General features: G+C 46.1%; 1 protein-coding gene across 17 annotated transcripts in view; it reads left to right on the forward strand.

Moving 5' to 3' along the window:
• The first annotated feature begins 5,307 nt into the window (after positions 1-5,307).
• Positions 5,308-25,218, forward strand: part of MARK2 (microtubule affinity regulating kinase 2) — a 58,376-nt gene continuing 38,465 nt past the window's right edge. For 3 of the 17 annotated variants that reach the window (XR_005020889.1, XM_036860231.1, XM_036860236.1), the window contains exon 1: positions 5,477-5,931. Coding sequence is in view for 14 of the 17 variants with exons in the window: in XM_036860231.1 (XP_036716126.1) it covers positions 5,878-5,931 (54 nt within the window). In the remaining 3 variants the exon portion in view is untranslated. Of the gene's footprint in view, positions 5,932-25,218 lie in introns of all 17 variants that reach the window. The other 14 variants (XM_036860226.1, XM_036860222.1, XM_036860228.1 and 11 more) reach the window with 8 other exon arrangements.

Raw genomic sequence — 25,218 nt, forward strand, 5'->3', positions numbered from 1 at the left:
GCTTCTCTATGCTTCAATTTCCTTCTGAGAAAAATGAGGGAAATAACAGTGCCTCCCACTTGTGAGTGTGAGTGTATCCACATAGGATGCAGCTCTCCGTGTGGGTTAGCCCTGAGAAAAGGGAAGGAGCCTGGGAGTTCCTGTCCTAGTGTAGCTCACATCCTGGTGGAATAATAAACATATTCTATTCCATCAGTTCTAAGATGAACATCTGCCCACACTCTAACATCTCTGAAATGTCCTAAATTCAATATGGTGTATGGTAATGGCGATAAAGTGCATGATGGGGCTTCCCTGGTGGCGCAGTGGTTAAGAATCCGCCTGCCAATGCAGGGGACATGGGTTCGAGCTCTGGTCCGGGAAGATCCCACATGCTGCGGAGCAACTAAGCCCGTGCGCCACAACTACTGAGCCTGTGCTCCAGAGCCCGCGAGCCACAACTGAAGCCCGGGCGCCTAGAGCCCATGCTCTGCAACAAGAGAAGCTACCGCAATGAGAAGACTGTGCACTGCAACAAAGAGTAGCCCCTGCTCACCGCAACTAGAGAAAAGCCTGGGCACAGCAACAAAGAACCAATGCAGCCAAAAATAAATAAAATAAATAAAATTTTAAAAATAAATAAATAGGGCTTCCCCGGTGGCACAGTGGTTGAGAATCTGCCTGCTAATGCAGGGGACACAGCTTCGAGCCCTGGTCTGGGAAGATCCCACATGCCGCGGAGCAACTAGGCCCGTGAGCCACAACTACTGAGCCTGCGCGTCTGGAGCCTGTGCTCCGCAACAAGAGAGGCCGCGATAGTGAGAGGCCCGCGCACCGCGATGAAGAGTGGCCCCCGCTTGCCACAACTGGAGAAAGCCCTCGCACAGAAACAAAGACCCAACACAGTCAAAAATAAATAAATAAATAAATTAATTATAAATAAAGAAAGAAAGAAAGAAAGAAAGAAAGTGCATGATGGAAGTTCAGAGACATCAAGAGAGAGCAAAGCTCAGCGAGATGGGAGGGTCTCTGTGAATCAAAGGGCATGTGTGGGTCTTGCCACACCCCGTTATCTGACTCTTGATCAGAGGGCAATTCTGGACCGCTCTCCCTACCCCCCAGGGTGGCCTGCCTGAGCAGGCTCTCTGGCTTCACTGGGTGGGAGGAGAAAGATGGAGAAGAGTTGCAATGGTTCACAGGGGTGAGAATGAAGGTGTCTTCCATCCAGCACCTTGGGCTCCCTTTGGCTTTTCCCCTCCTGGCCCATGCAAGCAGGGGACTGCTACTCTAAGGCCCCTGTGCCTCTGGTGCCGGGAATCTGTAACCCCTGCCTTCCCTGATTCCAGTGGGCAACATGGCTGCCCTGGAGCACTGGTCCTATCCATTGGTTTCTACCTGGTCTGGGGCTTGTGGTAGAGCCTTTACTTTTGTGTTTGTTTTGTTTTCAGTTATTCAGGTTGGAAAGCTTGGAATTATCCTTAGCTCTTGTCTCTCACATACCTCCTAAACCAATCCAACAAGAAATCCTGTCGGGGGCTTCCCTGGTGGCACAGTGGTTAAGAATCTGCCTGCCGGGACTTCCCTGGTGGTGCAGTGGATAAGAATCCGCCTACCAATGCAGGGGACACGCGTTCGAGCCCTGGACCGAGAAGATCCCACATGCCACGGAGCAACAAAGCCCATGCGCCACAACTACTGAGCCTGCGCTCTAGAGCCCACGAGCCACAACTACTGAGCCTGCGCACCACAACTACTGAGCCTGTGCACCACAACTACTGAAGCCCGCATGCCTAGAGCCCGTGCTCCGCAACAAGAGAAGCCACTACAGTGAGAAGCCCGCGCACCACAATGAAGAGTAGCCCCCACTCGCTGCAGCTAGAGAAAGCCCATGCGCAGCAACAAAGACCCAACACAGCCAAAATTAAATAAATAAGTTTATTTTTTAAAAAAAGAAAGAAAGAAATCCTGTCGGCTGTATCTATCACAAATCTGACCAGTTCTCACTACTTCCACCACTGCTGCCTTGCTCCGAGCCATGGTCATCTCTCACTTGAATTGTCATAAAAGCCTCCTTCAGGGTTTCCAGAAGGAAACCCTGCCCTGCCCCTTCACTCTAATCTCAACCCAGCAGCCAGTCAGGTCATGTCACTACAGTGGCTCCCCACCTCACTACAAGAAAAAGCCAAAGCAGCGGCCCACCAGGCCTGGCCCCACATCACCTTTCTGCCCTCTTCTCCTACTGTTTACCCCCACACTCTCAAACAGCCAGGCCCGCACCTGCCTCAGGGCCTTTGCACTGGCCGCACCCTCTGCCTAGAATGCTCTTCCCCCAGACAGCGGCAGAGCTCACTCCCTCATCTCCTTCAAGTCTTTGCTCAAGTGTCACCTTCTCAGTGAGGCCTGCACTGACCACCCTAATACTGCAACTTGTTTTCCATCCCTTCACCTCACTTCTGCAATCCTGATCCCCCTTAGCTGACTCTAGTTTTTTTCCCATGGCACTTAATATTTACTATCATGTATTATGTTTGTTGTCTGTCTTTCCCCAGTCGAGATGTAAGTTCCCCAACGGCAGAGATCTTTTGTTCACTGATATATCTGAAGAGCTTAGAACAGTGCCTTGCACATAGTAGATGCTCAATAGAGATTTATGAATGAATGAATTTGCAGATTAGAGAGAGGTAAATGTGTGGCAATAATTAATCTTTGAAGAGGACTAGGTGGGTATGAGAAGACGATATTTGAACTGGATCTTGAAGGACATCTAGAATTCCAGGTGAGGTAGGTGACTGGCAATTGATCAGCCTGAACAAAAGCATGAAGGTGAGAGAGCTTGGTGGCAGGGCACGAATTGAAGGGAGGTGTCAACCAGTGATACCTAGTTGGAGAGGATATTCACAAGGTAAGTTGAGGCCAGATTGTGCAAAGGTTTCAATGCAGCCCGAAGTCTTTTCCTACCACCAGGACCAGGTACAAAATTTGTGGGGCCCAGTGCAAAATGAAAATACAGGGCCCCCTTGGTAAAAATTTCAAGAGGGGTGACAGTAGAGCATTAAATCAAGCTCAAGGCCCTTCTTAAGTGTGGGGCTTTGTGTGACTGCACAGATCATAGGCCCATGAAATCAGCCTGCCTAACCCACAGGGGAGCTGGTGAGAGCCTTCTAGCAGGGCAGAGATGTAATTGGAGCTGGACTTCAGGAAGATTATTCTGGCATGGCTGGTGGGGCAGGTTGGAGGGACTCTAGGCAGGGAGACCGGTTAGACAGCCTTGCGAGGAAGAGGAGAGAACAGGTAGGATGGAGGCAGGGGCTAAGGGGCAGAGTGCAGGGATGAGAACTTGAGTGAGTAGAAGCATGGAGGATGTAGAGTTTGCTTAGTCAAGTTTGCTTAGACAGGGGCCAGGGAAGACCCCTGAGTGCACCTTCCTTTGCTCCTCCAACCGCCTCCCCTTTTCCCTTATTCCAGGGACCCAAGCCTTGGAGGTTACACGGGGCACAGGAATCAACAGTGAGTCTCCCTTTGGCCACCAGAGGGCACATCATTCTCATGGATTTTTCCGGATGAATTTGGGGTCGGGGAATGTCCTCTGGCTTCACCTCTTCCTCTTTTTTCCCTCTCACCTCCTTCTGTGTTCCTTCACCAACTTCTTCCTCAAGGGCTGGATGCCTGAATGGAGCTGAGGTGGGGCATGAGGAGGTGTCATGGAGTCCCGAGCATTTACTAAGACTGTAGGTCATACCTGTTGCCTTAGGAAGTATGTTCATACCATCCTCTCATTGCTTCTGTCTGGCTGCCTATTTCTCTGGTTGACTTAGCCAAGGGCTCTGCTCAATAAGCTGTAGCTGGAGTTGGAAGTCAAGTGTCAGAGGTCCAACCAGCACTCTTTCCCCACAAGCCCTTGGGCCTCTCTCCTCCTGTACCTTTGGGAACTTGTTACTTGAGCTTCGTCTCTGGCTCTTGTGGGGACTCTGGCTTCTGCCTACCTTATCTGCTGTTGAACTTAGGGTAGGTTTGGGAGTGGTGGTTTTTCAACATGTCCAGGATACAATGGGTGGGGGCAGCTGAGAGCCCGAGGAATCAGACCAGCCAGCCTACTGCCCCTCCCTGGTGAGACAGTCTAGGAGGAAGTGAAGAGTGAACTCAGGTTGCCACATGGACTTCCTGTTAAAGTCAGGGGCTCTCCAGAGATGAGAGGGACCTCAGAGCTCATGAATCTAATGACCTCAATTCATTGCTGGGGAAACTGAGACCAGAGAAGGAAAGGAACCTCTCTAGGTGTCCATTCTTTGTGCCATCCTGAGGAATCCTCATTTTCAACCAGTTTCTCTTTTCTTTCCTGTGAGTTCCTTGTCTTAGAAGGGATAACTGAAATGTGAATTAAGATAATGTCTCTCCTGCTCTACCTCACAGGGATAGTTAAAAGGGAACTGGCGTGACTCATTGCCATAGTGCAATGCCGTTTTGTGCTATTTTGAACAAGCAAAAGACTTTTTCTGAAAGAAAAAAAGGTAACAAATTCAAAGATGTTATTTAGAATGTCATCACTGGAACAAAGGCATGGATTCTGTCAATATAGGAACGTTGAGGAGTCTAAACAGAGATGTTATGTGATTTTTCCAAGATCACACAGCATTTTCACTACACACAGCTGGAGGTGGAATGCAGGGCTGGGGGGATCTCTGAAGCTTCCGGCAGCTGGGAGCCAAGGACGTTTACCTGGTGCTTGCCTGGGACCTTGAGGAGCCCTGTGGACTAGATGTGGGGTGCATGGATAGATAAATAGAAGGCAGGATAGATGACAGCTGGTGATGAACGGTAGGTAGACAGGTAATAGACTAACGCTGCATCTGACAGGTGACACACATGTTGATAGACAGGCTGGATGATAAACGAGATGTATTTAATGAGCTAGCTGAGAGACGAAAGGACACACAGACAGGATGTTGCCTTAGAACCAAAGGATGCCAACAGCAGGGATGGCTAACAGCCTTATTTTCTATTTAGTCAAATGGTAACACGCACACGTGATCCACGCTCCCTGTTCAAGGTTTGAAAATACCCGAAAACTGACGGAAAGAAACGAAGAGTCAGACTTTGGGTACCACCCGAGGGAATGACCCGAGGCTCGCCCGGCCTCGGGTGTTGCCGGAAATGGCCGACGACCGCCGGCGGCGGCGGGGCGGGATGGGGGCGGGGCCGGCTCAAGGCAAGCGGGGCGGCTTCGGGGGGTTTCCGGAAACTGCCGAGAACCAGTTTGAAGTGGGCGGGGAAAGGCCTGTGGGCGTGGCTGGAGTACCCGGAGACCCTTCGTGGATTTCCGCAAACAGAGCCGAAGCTTGGTCTTCGGAATCGAGGAGGCGCGCGCGTCCCCGGGATTACCTTCTTCGGGTGTTTCCGGAATTCACCAGTAGTCCGTGGCCGGGAGGAGAAGGCGCGCCCCCCTCCCGTTTCTAGCCGCTTCGGATGTTTCCGGCTGCTGCCGGCGGAAAGAGCCGAGGGCCGGCGGTGGTGGCGGCCATGTTGGGAGCAGCAGGTCCGGCGGCGGCTGCCTGTGTGCCGGGCGCGGAGCAGTGCCGCTGAGGGCAGGGGAGGAGCGAGGCAGGCGGCCGGCTGCGGCGGCAGAGAGTAGGCGGAGCGGCGCGGCCCGGCCGAAAGGCGGCACAGCCCAGCCGGGGGTCGGGGGGGTGCGGTCTGGAGCCGCTCGGAGCCGGCGCGGCCTAGCCCGAGCGGCGCATCCCCGGGCTGGCGTGAGCGGCAGTCCGGCCTCCCCGCACCCCCGGCCGGGGCCCATGCGGCGGGTGCCCCTGCTGTGAGAAGCCCCGCCCGGCCGGGCTCCGCGCCTTCCCTTCCCTCCCTTCCTCCGAGCTTCTCGGTTCCCTCCCCTGAGATACCGGCGCCATGTCCAGCGCCCGGACCCCCCTACCCACGCTGAACGAGAGGGACACCGAGCAGGTAAGGAGCCCTAAGGGCTCCCCGAATTCTCTGGCTGGGCCCCTGCACCTTGCAGAGCCTCCTCCCTCCTCAGCTCCCCTCGTGCCCCTGCTGCCATCCTGTAAGCCTCGGCTGCCCTGTCATCTGGCTCCTGGCCCCGTACATCTCCCTCCCGAGTCCTCTCCTGGGACCCACCTCGTCCAGACTCCAAGCTGCACACTTGTCTTTCTGCCGACCCCCCCCCCTTCTCCCCTCACCGCCCTCCTGCGCTCTTCCGTGTTACCTCCCCAGCTTCCTCTTCTCTTCCCTTTTTCTCTCGGGGGCCTTTCTGGTCTTCCTCCACCCACGCTTAAAGCAGCCACCCTCCTGTTCCTCGACTAGCACCCTGCGATTTGCCCCAGGTCGTTGTCCACCTCTTCCTCCATCCCTCCAGCCTCGCTTCCCCTCCGCCCGCACCGGTTCTCCCAGTCCCAGTATCACCCTCAGGGTCCTCGCCCCGGAGTGTGTTCTCGATCCCTATCCCCTTCCAGTTCCCCGGCTTTCTACCCTGCCTCTTGCAATTTTCCAGATTGTGCTCTCCCTCTTGCTTGCAACCCACCAGCTCCACCCTCATCACCTTTCCAAATCGTTCGCCTACTCTTTGCTCATCACTTTCCCTTCTCTTCTCCAGGAGCTCCCTGGAGCCTCGCGCTGGCATTTGTTGCTTCCGTGTTTTCCCGTACAGCTGTCATGCGCATAGTTTTCCCACAGGTTGTCTTTGGGGTTCCAGTCTTCACTCCCTTCAGAGTCTTTGGATCCCTCACGTTCTCTTCCTCTGGGGTTTGGGTTTTTTGAGTCTTGGCCTCCTGTTTCTCACTGTGAGTGCTGTACCAGCCTTCTCCCTGGGCTCTTCCTACCAAGGGAAAGACACTCACTATTTCAGCCCCACTCCCTTTACACAACCTGTTGCTCGGTCCTTTCCCAGGCCTTGCTGCATCCCCGTCCTTGCCTTTCTGTCCTCTTACACCGCAACACAAACCGTGAGGCTTTCTTGTTTCTTCGCTCCTGGATCTGTCACTTTACATAGTATCTTCCCCCTTGCTTGTTGCCTTCTGGTTTCTCTCCCCTCACCCCATCTTACTTACTATGCCTCTTAATCAGGATTGCCTTTAATCTCCATATTAGTTTCCTGCCTTCTTCACATCATGTTTATTTTTCCCGCATATTCCCCTATCCATCCCCTTGTGATTGGCTAGTCTTTGTAACCTCCCGGGCCAGGAATTTTGCACGCTAGTTTCTTTTTTTTTTTTTTTTTTTTTTAATTTTATTTATTTATTTTTGGCTGCGTTGGGTCTTCGTTGATGCACGCGGGCTTTCTCTAGTTGCAGCGAGTGGGGGGCTACTCTTCGTTGCAGTGCACGGGCTTCTCCTTGCAGTGGCTTCTCTTGTTGCGGAGCACGGGCTCTAGGCGCTCGGGCTGCAGTAGTTGTGGCTCGTGGGCTCTAGAGCTCAGGCTCAGTAGTTGTGGCCCACGGGCTTAGTTGCTCCGCAGTATGTGGGATCTTCCTGGACCAGGGTTCGAACCCGTGTCCCCTGCATTGGCAGACGGATTCTTAACCACTGAGCCACCTGGGAAGTCCCTGCACGCTAGTTTCTTGAGCTACACACTTACCCCTCATCCTGGCAATCACTGCTATCATCTGTCACCCAAGCCTTAGCCTTTTCTGTGTCATCTCACCTCTTAGCCGAGAGGCGTCCACTTTCCACCCCTCCCCTTTCTTTCACCATCTCTAGTGTCCCTTGCTGCCTGCTCTGTGGAGAGTCCCCTGCCTGTCATACCTTGGTGGAGAACTTTACTAGGCCAAAAAAATTGGTGGAGAACTTTACTAGGCCAAAAAAACTTGACTTGAAAAAAGAGCTCTTCTCCTGTGGGGCTTGAAATGCTTTTTGCATCCTTCTCCCTCACTACATTATTTATGTTTTCATCTTGTTTACTTCTTTCTCCTTAGTGCAATAGAACTGTTGTTATATGCTCTTGCATATTAACAACTTTCTCTGAAAAATCTACCCTCTTTTCATTTCTCTGATGTTTTTCTCTTTTGTTACCCCCTCACTCTCTGTCATCTGGGCAGTCAGGAACTCAAGAGGAGTTCTGGATAAGTTTTCTGCAGTGGTTGACCCTTTCATTACTGATGGATTGACTGATTGCTTCTGGGGTTGAATTGGGTTGAGAGGGAGTGATGGTTGATTTCCATTTCATCAGCGGGTTTGGCAGCTGGTTCTGTATGGGACTGAGGTGTTTGGAAACTGGAGCATGGCCTGTATCTCACAGTCTTTCCCTCCAGTGTTTTCTTTCCTTACCGGGAACCACTTTCTCGAGGCCCTCTTGAGGTTGCCTGTTCCATTCCTTTTCCTATCACAGCCTTTATTTAGCAGGTAAACCCTGCTTAACCAGAGGACTTTCCCAGACTGTTGATTCTGAGCTGTAGGAGGAGGCCAAGTGACTGACTGGCACCCTCAGGCATCTGGGGAGTGGCGGTGGAGTGCCTACTCTCTCAGCAAGGCTGTGGGGGGCATTGTATTCAGCAAAGTAGAGTAACAGAGTGCCTCAATGTGGTTTCTTTGTGCTCTTTACTCAGTGTAAATGTATTCTTGCCTTGGTCTTTTTCTTGTGATGTGTGCATTGATTTCCTCTCTTCCCTACAAGCCTCACATAATGCTGAGCGCATAGTAGGAACCCGGTGCACGCCTACTGATTTTGTGATAGCAGAACTCTGTGAACCATTTGGGAACGTAAGCTGCTCCTTGATAACTTTGTCCAGAGCACTGGCTGCATACATTGTCATCCTGTTCCAAATTATGAATTACTCATCCTGTTTCCACTCTGTGGATTTAGGTTCCCCTGAGCCGCTTCATTGGTTCTTCTGTCATTCTCAGGGTAGCCGCACCATTGACTTGATATTAAGTCTCATTCCAGTAAAAGCGTGGATTTTGAAAAACATAACGGGCAGGTGCAGTATTTTTTAAAACAAGAAAAAAGACAAGTAGCAGCTCCTCTGGTCATAAGGCTAGAGAGGCCTGAAGCACTGGTCTCCTTTGGGCTAGATCATGCCACCAGGTGAGACCAGAAAGCTCTTCTCGGTCCTGTTGCGATTCTAGCTAAAATGGTCATTGCATAAGCCTTAATGTTGTGAAATAAAAAGCAAGGGATTTGGTTGGTTTGATTTCTTTCCCCCAAAGGTCCTCTATTATCTTATTTAGATTTAAATTATTTAAATTGGTTTCACAAGAAAATAGGTAAACAAACTCTGCTGGTTGTCTTCGAGCTCCAACCTCTTGCTCTTTCTCTCCCTCTTTCTTTAAAACATGTGGCTGGGGCTTCCCTGGTGGCGCAGTGGTTGAGAATCTGCCTGCCAATGCAGGAGACACGGGTTCGGGCCCTGGTCTGGGAAGATCCCACATGCCACGGAGCAACTAAGCCCGTGAGCCACTATTACTGATAAATAAATTAAAAAAAAAAAACAAAAAACAAAAAAAAACATGTGGCTGATGAGAAGCTGTTTCTAGGAGCTCTTTGATCACATCTGAATTAAACAGACATACACACACACAAAATGTTGAAGCATAAAATAAACCTAGTGTTGCAGAGAGATTGCCTGTTTGCTGTCGACTCTGCTTCTAACAGTGAAAGTAGGAGATAAAAAGAAAGTTAAGCCCTGTCTTTATTGTGATTTTTGTGACACCTGATTGCAGATGTGCTTTTTCACAGTCATAGACTCTTCCTTTTGCAGAAAGAGGGTTGTGACCTGGGGCTGGTAGTTTTGGGCATTCTTAATCTGAGAGCTGAGCTTTCTGTTCACTTTTCCAAATGGCTCTGTTGGCCTGGAGGCTTGGCAGTGGTGAAAGCAATCAGCAAGATGACTGTTCGTCTTCCAGCCAGCAGCAGCAGTAATAGGCAAGTGGAGAGGGGTCCAACTTGCAGAGTCCACCTGCTGCTGGAGAAAGCTTCCTGTAACACCTGGTAGAGGGCCTACGTTGGCTTCATACCTGCCCCACCTCTGGGCCTCAGGAACCACAAGAGAGGGCTCCTGAGAGAAAGCACCTGAGAGAAAGCAAGGGGCTTTCACTGCCCACCCGCCTCTGCCTCTGCTGCAGTGGGCGAGGGAGGAGGCTGCTGTTGTCCTTCCAGGGAGTGAGTGGCATTGTTTCTTCTCTCAGGTGATTATGGGAAGAGGAGTTTGGAAGTGTGGGTGAGAGAGCAAATCTAACTTTTAGAATCCTGTACAGAACCACTGAGCCACTCCAAACACACATATCCCTTGGATCCCAGTGTTGACTCTGGCTGAATGTTTCACTGAGTAATCTGGTTTTAGTGCTGTTTTGTAGAGAGCTCGGTTCGCTCTCGTTTCACTCCCTGTCCTGCAGGCTGTGTGCAGCAAGCCCCATGCTCTGGGTGCTGACTCCGACCTCTGCCCTTTGACCCTGGCCAGGGGCTCCTTGGTGGTGCTGCCTTCTGGTCAGGGGTGTGGGTGAATGTCAGACCATATAATCTTACTTTCTGCTTCACCCTCGAAACAGGAAAGAGGTATTGTTAGACCAAGGGCTCTAGGAGTCCCTGGAGTTCATACAGTTGCCATACTACAAACTTTGAACCTGGTAAAGGTAGCTACCTAGTAAATTGTAATAATTTCTCTCTAGTCTGTGGACTTTGGGAAATAGCTAAACAGATGGATACAAGGCAGTCACTGAAATTCGTCCTGCTTCAGATTAAAATCAAGTTTGCACAGGGATAACTGAATCTTTCGGATGGCGACCAAAGATTGGGCTTGAGTTTTCTTCAGCATCGATGTCTTAAACAGAGTTGATGCCTGTGAGGCAGGAAAAGACTGAGAATTTGTTTTCTGAGAGGTTTGCATGGTTAGAGCTCTTGGGAGTCAAAAACATCTCAGACTAGACTGCTTCCCCTTTGGACAGAACAGCCTAATTCTCAGTGGGCATTTGACCAGGACTAACCCATGCCTTCATGAACTCTTTCCCATTGAGCACTTAGCCACCTGGCTGGCATTCCTCTTCTCCCAGGAGCTTCCATGACTTTCCTTGTATGTACTATGTCGACTTAAATGAATATTTTATGCCTAGAGTGCAGCTAAGTGTCGGACCTTGTGGCCCATTATCGACAAGCGAGGTGGGGGCTGGGCGCCACCCTTGGCCCCATGATAGCGTCTCTGCTAAATGGACTCCCCCCAGCCGCACTTTGAAGCTCATTAATGGATTGGGATGAAGTAACCTCAGCAGATGGAAAGGGCAAGGAGGGTAGTCATCCTTCCTTCCCTGAGGCTGCCTGATGAGGCTTTCCTGCAGTAACCAGGTCCAGCCCCAGCTCCTTGCGCTGGGTTAAGCTGTAGACTGACCACTAGGCCTCTGCTTTGGGAGGAGACGTGGAAAAGGTTTGGTTCTCTCTTAGCCGTGGTGACGCTGCCACGTTCGCCGCTTTCCTGCGTCAAAGCAAAAATTGAGAGGGCTGTGGAAAGGGTGGGTGTAGTTTAAACCTGGCCCTTCCTCCTTCAGCGGAAGTTCAGCAAAATGACAAACCAGATAGGTGGCTGGGTTTCCTTTTCTTGATGGTAGATTCCAGTATTTGTACATTTTGCACCTGAAGCTTGGATTCTCCAGGCTTTCTCCCAGCCTTCATCAAATATGAGTCACTGAAGTGTTTGTTACCTATGCATTTTCTCCTTCTGTCTCAGCAAAGGGAAGAGTAAGGCTTTACAAACCTTGTGGGGGAGGAAACCACCCATTTCCCACTTGTGGCATGGGAAGAGGCTGTCTATCGCCATGTTAACTCTGAAAGTTCTAGCTCTCAGAGCAGAGCGTCACTACCCCACCACAGCCCTTTTAGTGCGAGCTATTGAATGTCTTTGCTGTTTTTTAGACTTTGAGATGGTACATCTGGTTCTGAAAAAGCTCCAAGAGAACATCTGGCCCCCTTGGTTTCCAGTTCTCTCTCAGAGGAGGAGGGATCCCAGGTCCTTCTCTGGCCCGCTAGACCTGCTTCTCCTTTGCCGGGTATAAATAGGCTAGATCCCTTCATCTGAATGTCCGTTTTGTCTAGAGTGTTTGAAGTTTTTTTGGTCCCTGTGGGGAGTTCTTTCCACAGATGTCTGTCTTTGGGTTGGCACTCATTCCCCCTTACTTTCATTTATTCCTTCTCATTGGAAAAGGGCAAAAAACAAATATATTTCCTCTTGTGCAGCAAATGATTGATTTTAGGCTTATGAAGTCATAGAATCACAAGTAGGTAGGAGGGAGGGTGAGATGGACACTGGTCTTGGTGGCTAGGTGGATCCTGTGGGACAGTGAAGCGGGGGGGAGGGGTGGGTTCAACAACTGGCTCCAAGCCACCTTTTTCTTTTTAACATAAGGAAGGCGGAGCAGACCAGCGGCTTCTCTGTAGAACCAGTCAAGCTAGTTTTGAGCCGCCTCGGCCTCTTTTCCTCTGTGCTGTTTGGGAAATTGGCAATACAAAGATCTGCCTCCTCTGGGGCTCTGCTCATTGAGGCATGAGTTTGGAGGATGTCTGTAAACAACCACCTTCCCTCCTAATTCTGAATGGGTCTCTGAGCTGGGCCTCTCCAGTGAGTGGGCTTTCTCCACACCTGATGCTACTCAAAGCAACTTGGTCTTACACACCTTTCACTGGAAGCTCTAAGATAGAGCTCCTTTTCTTTGCAGTTCACAGCTTGGCAAAAGGCCCTTCGCCTGGCCAGGAGGTCTGTGCTTGGCTCCCCACGTGTGAATCTGGAAGGGAATCGGGACTCCTGGCTGTCGTGATCTGGCTGCTAAATCCAACCAGACCCCAGACCTTTTGGATCGGTACATAGGTACTGTCTGTCCAGGCCCGCTGGAGAAGAAAAAAGGAGAGAGAATAGTTTTTGATCTTTGGCAGTTTAACAGGTACTTCAGCCATGGGGAACAGTTTGAGTGTCCGTGATCAAGGTACCTGTAGGAAAGGTGGGAGCCTTCAGTCACCACGTGCTGGCACTTCCTGAACACAGTAGGGAATCTTTCTCAGGGAGGGGACATAGCAGGATTCTGAGCCCCCTGCGACTAGACTGCAGGTGCTGCTGATGTAGCAGATTGTTTTCTCAGTCTCCCACTAAGCAGAAAGCTCCCAAGTCCAAAAGCTTGGTGATTAATGAGTGCAGCTACCTGCAGGCAGAGTTCTAGCTTATGTCCTTGTTGCTGCTACAGTGGTTTACTCATTGCTTCTCCTGAGGACCATTTTACTGAAGGTTTTGTTTTGGTTACTCATATCCTATATGCAGGGTGGCCCCCTTTTTCCTTCACCTTCTTTAGACCCGAGTGTCTGCTGGTTTTCCCTTACCCCATCACTTCCCCACCTCCTCTCCACAGATGGCCATCTTTTGACTGCCTTGGCACATAGCATTGGCAGCATTTTTGACTTGTTACTTTGTTTTTGCCCAAAAGAGTTTGAATTACTGGTTCTCCAGTCACAGGAAGTGGGGTCCCTTAGGCCCTCTTGGTCTAGCATAGCATTCTGATTGAGTTGAGCTTATGGCAGAGTTGAAAGGAGATCCCAGCACTTTCGGACTTCCAATAAATGGTGTCACTGTGGTCAGAGCAGGCTCTGCAGCTAGAGTCCCTGTATTGGAATCTTGGGTCAGCCCCTACTGTGACCTTGGGCTTACTTTATCCCTCTAGGCCTGTAAAGAAAAAGGAGTAATAATAGTACCTATCTTAGAGATATAGTTGTTGTGAGCATTAAAAGAGTTAATGAATATAAAGCACTTACAATAGTGCTGGCAGGATGTAATAATTATCGTCATCGTTGTTTCAGTTGAGCAACTTAGTGAATTTTCTCTGAGCGCCACACAACTCCAGGTCAGTATAAGGGACATAGTTTGGAATGTCTCTGTAATGACTGGAAGAATCTTGGCCTCTTCCAGCCATTGGGGTTCCGTAGGTGCTTTTCCTAGCATTTCTGGGTTTTTTAATTTGTTTGTTTATTTTAGTTTTCTTTTTTAATCAGATATCTGAAAGAAAATAGGATGCTGTTGGAGAGGTTTATGTACTTTTGAAAGCACTTTTTAAAAAATGATACTTCGTTTATTTACAAGATATCAATATTAGGCAACTTTATTGATTAAAGGGAAAAAAAACACACCACCCTCTGCCTGCCCATTATTTCTGTGGTGTGAATGGTGGTGGTGGTGGTGGTGGATGTGCAGTCTCTTCATTGGCTGGAAGGCCAAATCCAAAGTTACTGGAGCGTGGGCTTTTCTGAGCTGTTGGGATCCGGGTGTTAGAGGAGGCCCCACCTAGTGCCAGGGTTTCTTTCATTGTGTTCCTGTATTCACGTGCAGTGTTTACCCTTTGGCAACAGGAGAAAGCTCCCTGTTTCTCTTAAAGACCACATGGGAACTTAGCAGCTGATGATTTTAGGTTCCTTTTTCACTAGCAGAGGGGCCTTCAAGGGCAGGTTCTTGTTACCTTTGTTGGCTTTTCTGAAGTGAAAAGAAAGCCTCCCCTTTGTGAGGCCTGGGAGGGAGGGTGACAGTCATTTCTCAGCAGCTCCTGTGGATTTGTGGACTTTGAATCTTGGGTCGAGATTTTGGTCTCAGTTGGTTCCTGTTGATGTTCCTTGCTTGCCACTTCTAGAGCCTGAATGCCTTATCAGAACAGCAAGTAAGTTGCTCAGTTTTTTTCACACTGCCACTGTGGCCAGGGAGAAAGGTAGCAGTGTCGCCGCAGAGCTCATCAGGGAATGTTTCTGTCAGTGCATTTTCCTCTTCCTTTTGACCCCTCTGCTGACTTGTGTCTCACTTCCTTTTTTTTTTTTTTTTTTTTTCTGTTTGGTTTCTTTGAACTCTGTTCCTTCCTTTTCACTGTCCATCTTGGGTTTTCATCTCCATGTACCACTGCCTTACCTGTTTGTATGCCTGTATGCCTCTTTTTTTTTTTTTTAAAGGGAACTTCTAAAATTATTTATTTATTGATTTATTTTTGGCTGCGTTGGGTCTTCGTTGATGCGCGCGGGCTTTCTTTAATTGCGTCGAGTGGGGGCTACTCTTCGTTGCAGTGGGCGGGCTTCTCATTGCGGTGGCTTCTCTTGTTGCGGAGCATGGGCTCTAGGCACGCGGGCCCAGTAGTTGTGGCTTGCGGGCTCTAGAGCGCAGGCTCAGTAGTTGTGGCACACGGGCTTAGTTGCTCCGTGGCATGTGGGATCTTCCCGGACCAGGGCTCGAACCCGTGTCCCCTACATTGGCAGGCAGATTCTTAACCACTGCGCCACCAGGGAAGCCCTGTATGCCGCTTTTGTGGCATGGCTCAGGAGAGGAATTTTGCTAGTCTGAGATCGCCTTCCTGTATAAAATCCCAGAACCACCCAATCCTTTCTTTCTCCTATTCCTCTGATTTCTGTAAAGTTAAGGACTCACTGCTTTAGAAAACATTTTATTTTTGTGTCTCTGGAGCCACCTTCCTCAGTAAATCCAGGCTTGGCAACTTGACAACTTATTAGGGATGGCATCCCAGTTTCCCTGGTGACAAGGTCTAAGCTAGTTCTAGGCTGTTTCCTCTGACCAATCAGGAATGCCATAACTCTAGATCCTGTCTTGGGAGAGATCTGGGGAGGCACTTATTAATTTTGGTAGCACAATATTGAACTTGGTTCTCAAAGTGTAGTCTGGGGACCCTTGGGGTCCCTAAGACCTGTTTGGTGCTATACAAAGTCAAAATAATTTTCATTGTAACATTAATGCAGTATTTGCCTGTTTCACTCTCATTCTCTCACCAGTGTACAGTGGAGTTTTCCAGAGGCTAAATGATGTGTGTTGATGTCATCACTCTTGGCCAGTGGAATGTGTGCTTCTTTATTTTTGTGTTTCCTAGAATTTTTAAGGTAGTACTTTAAGGTATAAATATGGAAGTTTTCTGGGACTTCCCTGCTGGCGCAGTGGTTAAGAATCCACCTGCCAATGCAGGGGACACAGGTTCGAGCCCTGGTCCGGGAACATCCCACATGCCGTGGAGCAACTAAGCCCATGTGTCACAACTACTGAGCCTGTGCTCTAGAGCCCACGAGCCACAACTACTGAGCCTGCGTGCCACAGCTACTGAAGCCCACACACCTAGAGCCCGTGCTCCACAACAAGAGAAGCCACTGCAATGAGAAGCCCGCGCACCACAACAAAGAGTAGCCCCCGCTCGCCACAACTAGAGGAAACTCATGTGCAGCAACAAAGACCCAACACAGCCAAAAATAAATAATATGAATAAAAATAAATTTATTAAAAAAATATGGAAGTTTTCAGTGATGAACTCTATTTGTTCTCAGTACTTCTACTGTGCTCTTACTAGTTTTCTTCGGTTATACCTGCTAATCTCTGTAAACCTCATTATTGTCCAATAAGTAGTTATTTTAAAATCTCAGCATTTTCCTTCACCTTTGAAGAAACACAAGAAGTAAGTACAACCTGCAACACTTACTTGTAAAAACTTTGGGGAAAACTAATAATTTTTAAAATTGTATTTATAGTTTATTTTAGCACTTAATTCTGTTTTATTCTAAAATAGAAGAAAATTTATAGTATTTTTCATATTTAAGGATTAATTGTTGGCTTAAAAAAGAGAGGCTGGAAGTCTTGCTTTTTCAACGTAGCTGCCAGCTCTGTTTACTGCAACTGGACATATCAACAAGTGAAAGGGAGGGATCTACTCTGAAGAAACTGGGCGAAACTGTAGACAAGAACTGAAAAAAAAAATTAAAAGAAATGAAAATCATAATGAAAGTTATCTTCTCAGCTTTATAGATGCAAATAATGTACTTTATTGTATCTTATGCAACAGAGCATTTTCATGTAGTATTAGGGTGCCAGTTAAGTTGAAGCATCATTTCAAGACCAATCAGTCAGAGTTTAAAGAAGAAGGAATTACGTGTTTTAAGCGTACACACCATGGTCTCTTTAAAAGCCAAAATTTGTTCCAGCTTTTCCACCTAGAAATGACAAAGTCACTGAAGCCTCTTACAGGATGAGTTATTGCTTTGGCTGGAATAGCCCACCCAGTAGCTGAGAGACTAATGACGTTTTGAACAGCTGACATTCCTGAATGCCCACTGAATGAAAAGTCAGTAAAGTTCAGGGTAGTGCTACTTCATATGTTACCGTGACTTGTCGAATTAAAGATTTAGCTGCAAACATGAAGACTGAGGTAATATCTTATTTATAAAATTTTACTTTCACCTTACAAATGAGCAGATTTATAGACATGGCTCAAGTTGTATCAGCACCAGGTATGCTTCAAAAAATATTTTCTTTTATGTGAATGCTCAACAACAAACACAAGTTGTGATAAATATGCATAGGGTTGAGTAACTTTTTTGACTCATGGTTTATCCTGGAACAACTTCCTTTCCATTTGCACTGTTGGTGCAGAAGCAGTGACAGAGAAAACTGCTGGTGCCATAACATGAATCAGGGCAGTGGCACAAAACTCTGCTGGTGGTCATAGTCATGGACTTTCCTGCTACACACTTGTGGTTTAAAAAAAAGCCATTTTCACTTAAGAATGCCTTGGATGAAGCACTAAAAATTATATTTTTTAAATTAAATCTCAACCCTCCAATAATAAAGGTCTTTGATGTTCCAAGTGAAGAGATGCAAAGTATTCATGGAGCATTGCTGCTGTGTACCGTAGTCCAGCTGTCTGCAGAAAATGCACTTGTGTGTTGAAGCCGAACTATCTGCATGGATCATCATTTTTACTTGAAATAACAATTGATGGACAAACTATAGTTGTTCGTACTGCAGTATTTAGTGGACGTTTTATTGAAATTGAACAAAGCCTGTCACCATTGCCAGTGATAAAATTCAAGTTTTCAAGCAAAATTTAGAATTTTGGAAAACTTGTATTTGTCAGACTTTTTTGATGAGATCGTGATAAGATTGATGGAATGTGATTTTTTTTGATGTTGTATGAAATGCCAGTATTTGGAAATTCTGCATAATTCGGTGAAGGAATGTTGCCTAGATTGTCAGTGGGTAAAAGAGCCATTCAAAGTGCAAGATGACCAATGGATTTCAATGTAAAAGTAACACGAAAGGTTCATTGATAAAATTTCAGATTGCACATTGCAACTAGTCTTTAAAAACTACTACTTGTGGAGTTTTGGTCTAGTATCAAAGAAGAAAATCCTCAATATTTGAAAGGCTATTAAACTCCATTTTCCAACTACACATCTGTGTGAAATGAGATTTTCTTTATATCTTTCAACCAAAACAACATGTGGAAACACACTGAATGCAGAAGCAGATATGAGAAGCTGGCCCTCTTCCATTAAGCTAGACATTAAAGAGATGTACAAAAATATAAAACATGTAACTCTTGTTGCAAATTTCATTTTGTTTTAGAAATAATTTCTTCGTTTAAAAAATGGGTTGTGTAAACAGGTAATAGGTTTATTGTTATTTTGAATGAATAAAAATAATTTTAAAAATTATCAGTTTCAATTTCTAATATGGTAACTGTTGATATCTATGACCCACATAAACAAAAGATCTTCGTAGTCCTTGATAAATTTTTTTAGAGTGTGAAGAGTTCTTGAGACCAAAAAGTGAGAAAACCTTTGTTGTAGACAAAACCTGAGTTGATTGTCCTCAGTCTTGGGCTGGTTACCTGTGGTGACTTCATAGGGAGCCCTTGTTTGCAGTTCCCAGCCCTTGTAATAATCCCTGCCTGGGCCTCAGAGACTTTGACCTGAGTGAGCTTATTTCCTTCTTCTAATACATATAGCATTGGCCTTGTGAGGTTTTTTGTTGTTGTTTTATCTGTGGTTTACTTCCCCTGTTTTTTCTCTTTATTCCCTAATTTTTCTTCTTTTTCTCATTTTCCCTTTCTCTTTATTCTTTTATTTTTCTCATTTTTTCTTTTTTTATTCTTTAGTTTGTTAGGTGTTTTTGGTTGGGGGGGGGAGGTCTGGCATTGTGTTTTAATTACATTATAAAAATCAGTTCATCAGGTGGACTTCCTTTAGTATGTGTGAAGTTGTGGTTTGGAAAATATAGTTTTTTCACTAAAAATAAGTAACTTAGGTTTATATGTAATGGGTTTATTAATGTTCTTTTAAATGAGTGGAGACACTGATAGATATAACCCATATAAACAAAAGCTTTTGGGGGACTCAGTTATTTTTAATACTGCAAAGCCTTTCTGAAACCAAAAAGTGTAATAAGAACCACAGCTGTAGACAAAACCTGGGTTAATTCTCCCTGGCTTTCTTTGGTTGATTTCTTGGTTGAAATTTTTCATTAAAAAAAAAAAAGTTTTGCAGTTCCCAGCCCCTATTTAGTCCTGACTGGGCCTCAATAAGGCACTTGCTACCTTGGTTTGCTGTTGTTCTAGCTGAGGAAGCTGGTTCTCAGTGACCAGAGGGACTTTGACCAAAGTTGGCTCGTTTCCTCCTTTGAATACATAGCACTGACCTTGTGATTTTTTTTTTTTTAAACAGTTAAATTTGATTTTTTAAAATTTTGAGATAATTTTAAACTTAGAAAAGTTGCAAAAATAGTCCGAAGAGTTTTTGTACATTCTTCACCCAGCTTCCCCTTATATTAACATCTTATATAACCATAGAACATGTATCAAAACTGAGAATTAATCTTGGTATCATACTGTTAACGAAGCATCTTCAGATTTCATCAGTTTTTCCACTGATGTGCTTTTTCTATTGAGGATCCAGTCTGGGAGCCCACATTGCACGTAGTTCTCCTGTCTCTATAGTCTCCTTAGTCTTTCCATGTCTTTCGTGACATTGACAGTTTTGAAGAATGCTGGTTATTTTTATAGAATGTTCCTCAGTTGTGGTAGTCTGAAATTTTCTCATGGCCTTGTGCTTTAATTCTATTTTTTCATTGTGGTCAAATACACGTAACACAAAACTTATATTTTAATAAATTTTTAAGTGCATAGTCCAGTGGCATTAAGTACATTCATAATGTAGCCAGTGCCACTATTTGTAGAACTTTTTCATCATCTCAAATAGAAACTCTATATCAATTAAACAATAATTCCCCATATTCCCTTCCCCCAGCCTTTGGTAACCTCTTTTCTACTTTCTTTCTCTATGAATTTGCTTGTTCTGAGCACCTCATATAAGTGGAATCATACAATATTTGTCTTTTTGTGTCTGGCTCATTTCACTTAGCATAATGTTTTCAACGTTCACCTATGTTGTAGCTTTAATTACGTTTTAAAAGTTAACCTGGACTTTACTGTGATGATATGTATTAACTTGATATGTTGGAAAATATAGTTATTAAGACATATAGTTGTAATGGGTTTAGTAATATTATTTTAAGTGAATTAATAGATGAACATTTTCTCTTTTTTTTCTCAGTTTTAGTTATAATAACAGTAGCTATAATCCACATCAACAAAAGCTATTTGAGGTCCTTGATAATTAAGAGCATAAAGGGTTGTCCACACAGGAGTGTGAGAATTGCTTTTGTGGATCATCCCCGTCCTTGATTGGCTGGTTACTTGCTGTGACCTCATAATGAGCCTTTGTTTTGCAATTCCCAGAGTCCTGGCTGAACTGCAGGAAGGCACTTGCTGCCTTGGTTTGCAGTGTATCTGTATGAGGAAGCTGGTTCTCAGTGACCTGAGGGACTTTAACAAAATTTGGCTTATTTCCTCCTTCTAATACAGAGCACTGGCCTTTTTTTTTTTTTTTTTTTTTCCCATTAAAAAATCCTTTGGCTTACTTGGATTTCATTATGACAGTAGATTTTTTTTTTTAAGCTTATATGTAGGCTATTGGTCAATTCCAAATTTGAAAACTGCAAAGCTTGCTTAGTCTCTATCCTTGAAAAACCTTGGTGCCTATAATAGCTGAAGGCTGGTAGGCTCCAGGCACTCACTAAGGCCAGAACACCCAACAGTCTGTTCTCAGGGTGGCTGCAGAGCCTACACACTTTGTTCCTATTTCTTCTGTACTTAACTCTTTGTTAGCCCTGTTTCTTAGTGAAACACGCCTGCCAAATCCCGCTTTTATGTAAGTGCACTTTATTTTCTCCTGGAAGAGGTAAGCAGATTTGTTGTGTATGTAACAGCGTGGGAACTTTATCTTTGCTTGAAGAGTCTTTAAGAGATACAGTTGCAGTAAATATATTTCTGAACTACTATATTATTTTCCACCTTGTTCTTTTGCTTGTATTCATTCTCCAGTTAACGTAGCGCCTCTTTTTTTTTTTTAATTAATTTATTTTTGGCTGCGTTGGGTCTTCATTGCTGTGTGCGGGCTTTTCTCTAGTTGTGGCGAGTGAGGGCTTCTCTTTGTCATGGTGCGTGGACTTCTCATTGCGGTGGCTTCTCTCGTTGCAGAGCACGGGCTCTAGGCACCCGGGCTTCAGTAGTTGTGGCTTGCAGGCTCTAGAGCGCAGGCTCAGTAGTTGTGGCGCACGGGCTTAGTTGCTCCGCGGCATGTGGGATGTTCCCGGACCAGGGCTCGAACCCGTGTCCCCTGCATTGGCAGGCAGATTCTTTTTTTTTTTTTGAATTTTATTTTATTTATGTTTTTATACAGCAGGTTCTTATTAGTTATCCATTTTATACATATTAGTGGATATATGTCAGTTGGCAGGCAGATCCTTAACCACTGCGCCACCAGGGAAGTCCGTACCTCTTACTTTTAAAAGCTCTTCTTAGTACCGCTAATAGTAGACCTTTGGGCCTCCTCTAACAGTCCCTCAGACCAGCTTTAAAGCAAATCTTTTTACACTCATCTTATTTGTTCAGAATCACTTCTCATCAGAATCATTAAAAAAAAAAGTTTAATCAAGTGCTTACCTTATATCAATTTGTGTCTACATATAGACTTGCAGGATTGTAGCTCCATTTCCCATCACTCAGCAAGTCCCATAAGTCTCTGCTTTTTACACAAAGCATATTTCTTTCCAGAATTCAACTTGATGTGCTTTTTTCTCTCTCTTCGGCCACTGGTCTGTATGGAAGATAGACTTGCTTTCAAAGGAGATTTGTTCACTATTAGCTAAGGCAGTGACTCAGTAACAGTGCCTCCTGGATGGCCCTCTAAGTACATTACTCTGTTCCCAGTGGTTGGGAAACTCTTAAAGGCAGTGGACTGAGTACTTGAAGGGTAGACGGTGCCCCCACCCATTCTCACACACCCATTCTTATGGGGCACGGTTTGCCCTGAGGCTAGTGTCTTCAGCTATAGACATAATAATAGCCAGCATTTATTGAGAACTTAACTTTGTTCCAGATACTTGTTTAATTAGCTGTTTTACATTCATTAACTCATTTAATCTTTGTGAGATAGTAGGTCTTATTACTTTCCCCACTTTGCAGATGAGGAAACAGACGCCCAGAAATGTTGAGTAACTTGTTTAAGGTAACAAACTCATGTGGTTCAGAGTGTTTGTTGGTATCAGAACAAGACTTTCTTGACCGTGGAGAGCACTTTGGCTCTGGCTTCAGTTGTGTCCTAGCAGTAGAAGATAGATCCCTTAGGATTAGCTCACAGTCAGTGTGGGGCAAAACATGGCTCCCAGGCCGGCTTCAGAGTTGTGCGTGCTCTCCTCTGCCCCACGTTGTTTCTTTCTGCCCTCTGTGGCCTGTTGTAAAGGTGGCACAGTGCAGGAGATGCAGCTCTTTGGGTTTAGCTCCCTGGTCTTAACAGCTGTGGGAAACAGTTTTTTGACCTTATTGTTTAATCCTGGCTTCTGGTTTTCCTCTTCATCTCTTCTCACCTTCTGGAATTCCAAGAACTCCTTTAGAAAAACCAGACTCTTGAGACCTGGAATCGGTAACCAACAAGTAAGTACCTCACAGCACAGGACAGTTTGGATTCTTAGAGTTGACTGTCCTGCTCAGTAGCACCTCACTACCCCCCAAAAAGAAAACTTTTGTTTGTGGATCTTAACCATGTACATTTTATCCTTACGAAACTAAAATTTTCTTTTTATATACCATTATGTACACTTACACACGCAGAAGCCCAGAGCTACTTGCTTTTAGCCTTGACTGCCAAGGACACTGAGAGCACTGTAGCTGGTGGTGCCAGGCCTCTGTGTGTGTTTGGGACTTGCCAGTCCAATCCTGGGAGCTGAATTCTGTCCATCCTGCTGTGTCTCTTTATCCCATTGCTTGTGTAATATGCCACTACTTCCTGTTTGCATTTGTCAGTCTTTCTTTTGGTTCACTTCTCTCTCCTGAAGCTATGCATGTGGTCCTCCTAGACATCTGGAGTTGTTTCTTAGTGAGAGTGAACCTCTGTGGAATTTCAGTTAACTTGAGTTTATGAGTTTTTGGTTTGATTTACTTGCTTGTCTACCCCTGGCAATATAGTGCCTTTTCTTTTATCCTGTTAGAGGTTTTGATTTTATTAGCAAAATTCTGAAATTTTGAGCTGATTTAAAGATGCCAGCATGGGGCATGGGTAAAGGGGGTGAGCTGCTGCCCTTGATTCAAGCATCACTTATCCACTTGCGCCCCTATTGCTGCCCTAGCAGAAAAAGAGGAGGAGTTGAACTTATATGATTGCATTTGTGTTCAAACCTGATTCACTTCTCTAAGATCACGGTTACATGCCATTTCTAAATTACTTTAGAATCCATCTTTTTGTTACAGTGGAAAAACCAAGGTCCATGTGAATTACTTTGAGAAGCACAGCCTGTTGGGTTTCTTATAAGTGGTTCTCCCCCTCCCCACTTCCCACCTCCAGCACATTTTTTTTTTAGTTTATTAATTAATTTATTTTTGGCTGCATTGGGTCTTCGTTGCTATGTGCAGGCTTTCTCTAGTTGCGGCGAGCGGGGGCTACTCTTCGTTGTGGTGCGTGGGCTTCTCATTGCGGTGGCTTCTCTTGTTGCGGAGCACGGGCTCTAGGCACCTGGGCTTCAGTAGTTGTGGCACGTGGGCTCAGTAGTTGTGGCTCACGGGCTCTAGAGCGCAGGCTCAGTAGTTGTGGCGCATGGGCTTAGTTGCTCTGTGGCATGTGGGATCTTCCCGGACCAGGGATCTAACCCGTGTGCCCTGCATTAGCAGGTGGATTCTTAACCGTTGCGCCACCAGGGAAGTCCCTCCAGCACATTTTTATCTCTTCAGAGGTGGCTGCTGTCACATACAGGTGTTCTTTAGTGATGCAGGCCACTGCTTCCTTGGAGAGTGCATGGCAGTGTTCTCTTGCTAATGAAAAGGCTGTCATAATGGGTTAGGTCCATAGGGGCTCTGCCCTTCTGTACTTGTATTCCTAGGGAGAAAAATCTCTACCTTAATTACCACATCATGCTGGCAGAGAGGTGTGGCTGCTAATTGATTAGATGACAGTCCTTTGCATTGGTGTGGAACTGTTGAGGTTGTTTTGTTTTTAAATGAAATAGATTTGAGCCAGGTAAGTTTATTTTGAAGAGATAAAGATTTCCCTTTATTAATGTCATGTCTTTTTTCTTTTTTTTAAATTAATTAATTAATTTATTTATTTTTGGCTGTGTTGGGTCTTCGTTGCTGCATGTAGGCTTTCTCTGGTTGCAGCGAGCGGGGGCTACTCTTCGTTGTGGTGCACGGGCTTCTCATTGCAGTGGCTTCTCTTGTTGCGGAGCACGGGCTCTAGGCGTGTGGGCTTCAGTAGCTGTGGCACACGGGCTCAGTAGTTGTGGCTCGTGGGCTCTAGAGCGAAGGCTCAGTAGTTGTGGCGCACGGGCTTAGTTGCTCCGCAGCATGTGGGATCTTCCCGGACCAGGGCTCGAACCCGTGTCCCCTGCATTGACAGGCAGATTCTCAACCACTGAGCCACCAGGGAAGTCCCAGACCTCATGTCTTTAGTGCCATTTCTGTGTCCTTATCTTCTAACTCAGTAGTAAGAAGCACTAAGTTGGCTTTTCTTGCCATTTTGTTGCCGGTGGCAAACAATGTCTTTTCCTCTCCTGCACCTTTGGTGTGCTTCCTTTCTGTTTGGTAGCACCAGATTCCTTTATTTGTTTTGGTTTTCATTCTCTCCGCCTGTCTTGGAGTGGTTGAACCCTATTCTGAAATATATTTTTAAGATAGTGTTTAAAAGCAAACACCCTGCCTTTCTTGAAACCACAGAAACTGCTTGTGAAACAGCCGATAGAGCAAGCTGCCAAATCCACACTGTTAAAACCAACCCCTAACTGACAAAATGTCAGACACTGATGTTAAACCTTACTTATGATTAGGGTGTGAGGGTTTTTCTCATTAATAAATGTTTAGGTGCTGAACTCCCAGTTTCACATTTGGAATGCTTTACATTATAAAATTCTGCATAGT

Source organism: Balaenoptera musculus, chromosome 8, assembly GCF_009873245.2.
Source record: "Balaenoptera musculus isolate JJ_BM4_2016_0621 chromosome 8, mBalMus1.pri.v3, whole genome shotgun sequence".
Classification (NCBI taxonomy): Eukaryota; Metazoa; Chordata; class Mammalia; order Artiodactyla; family Balaenopteridae; genus Balaenoptera; species Balaenoptera musculus.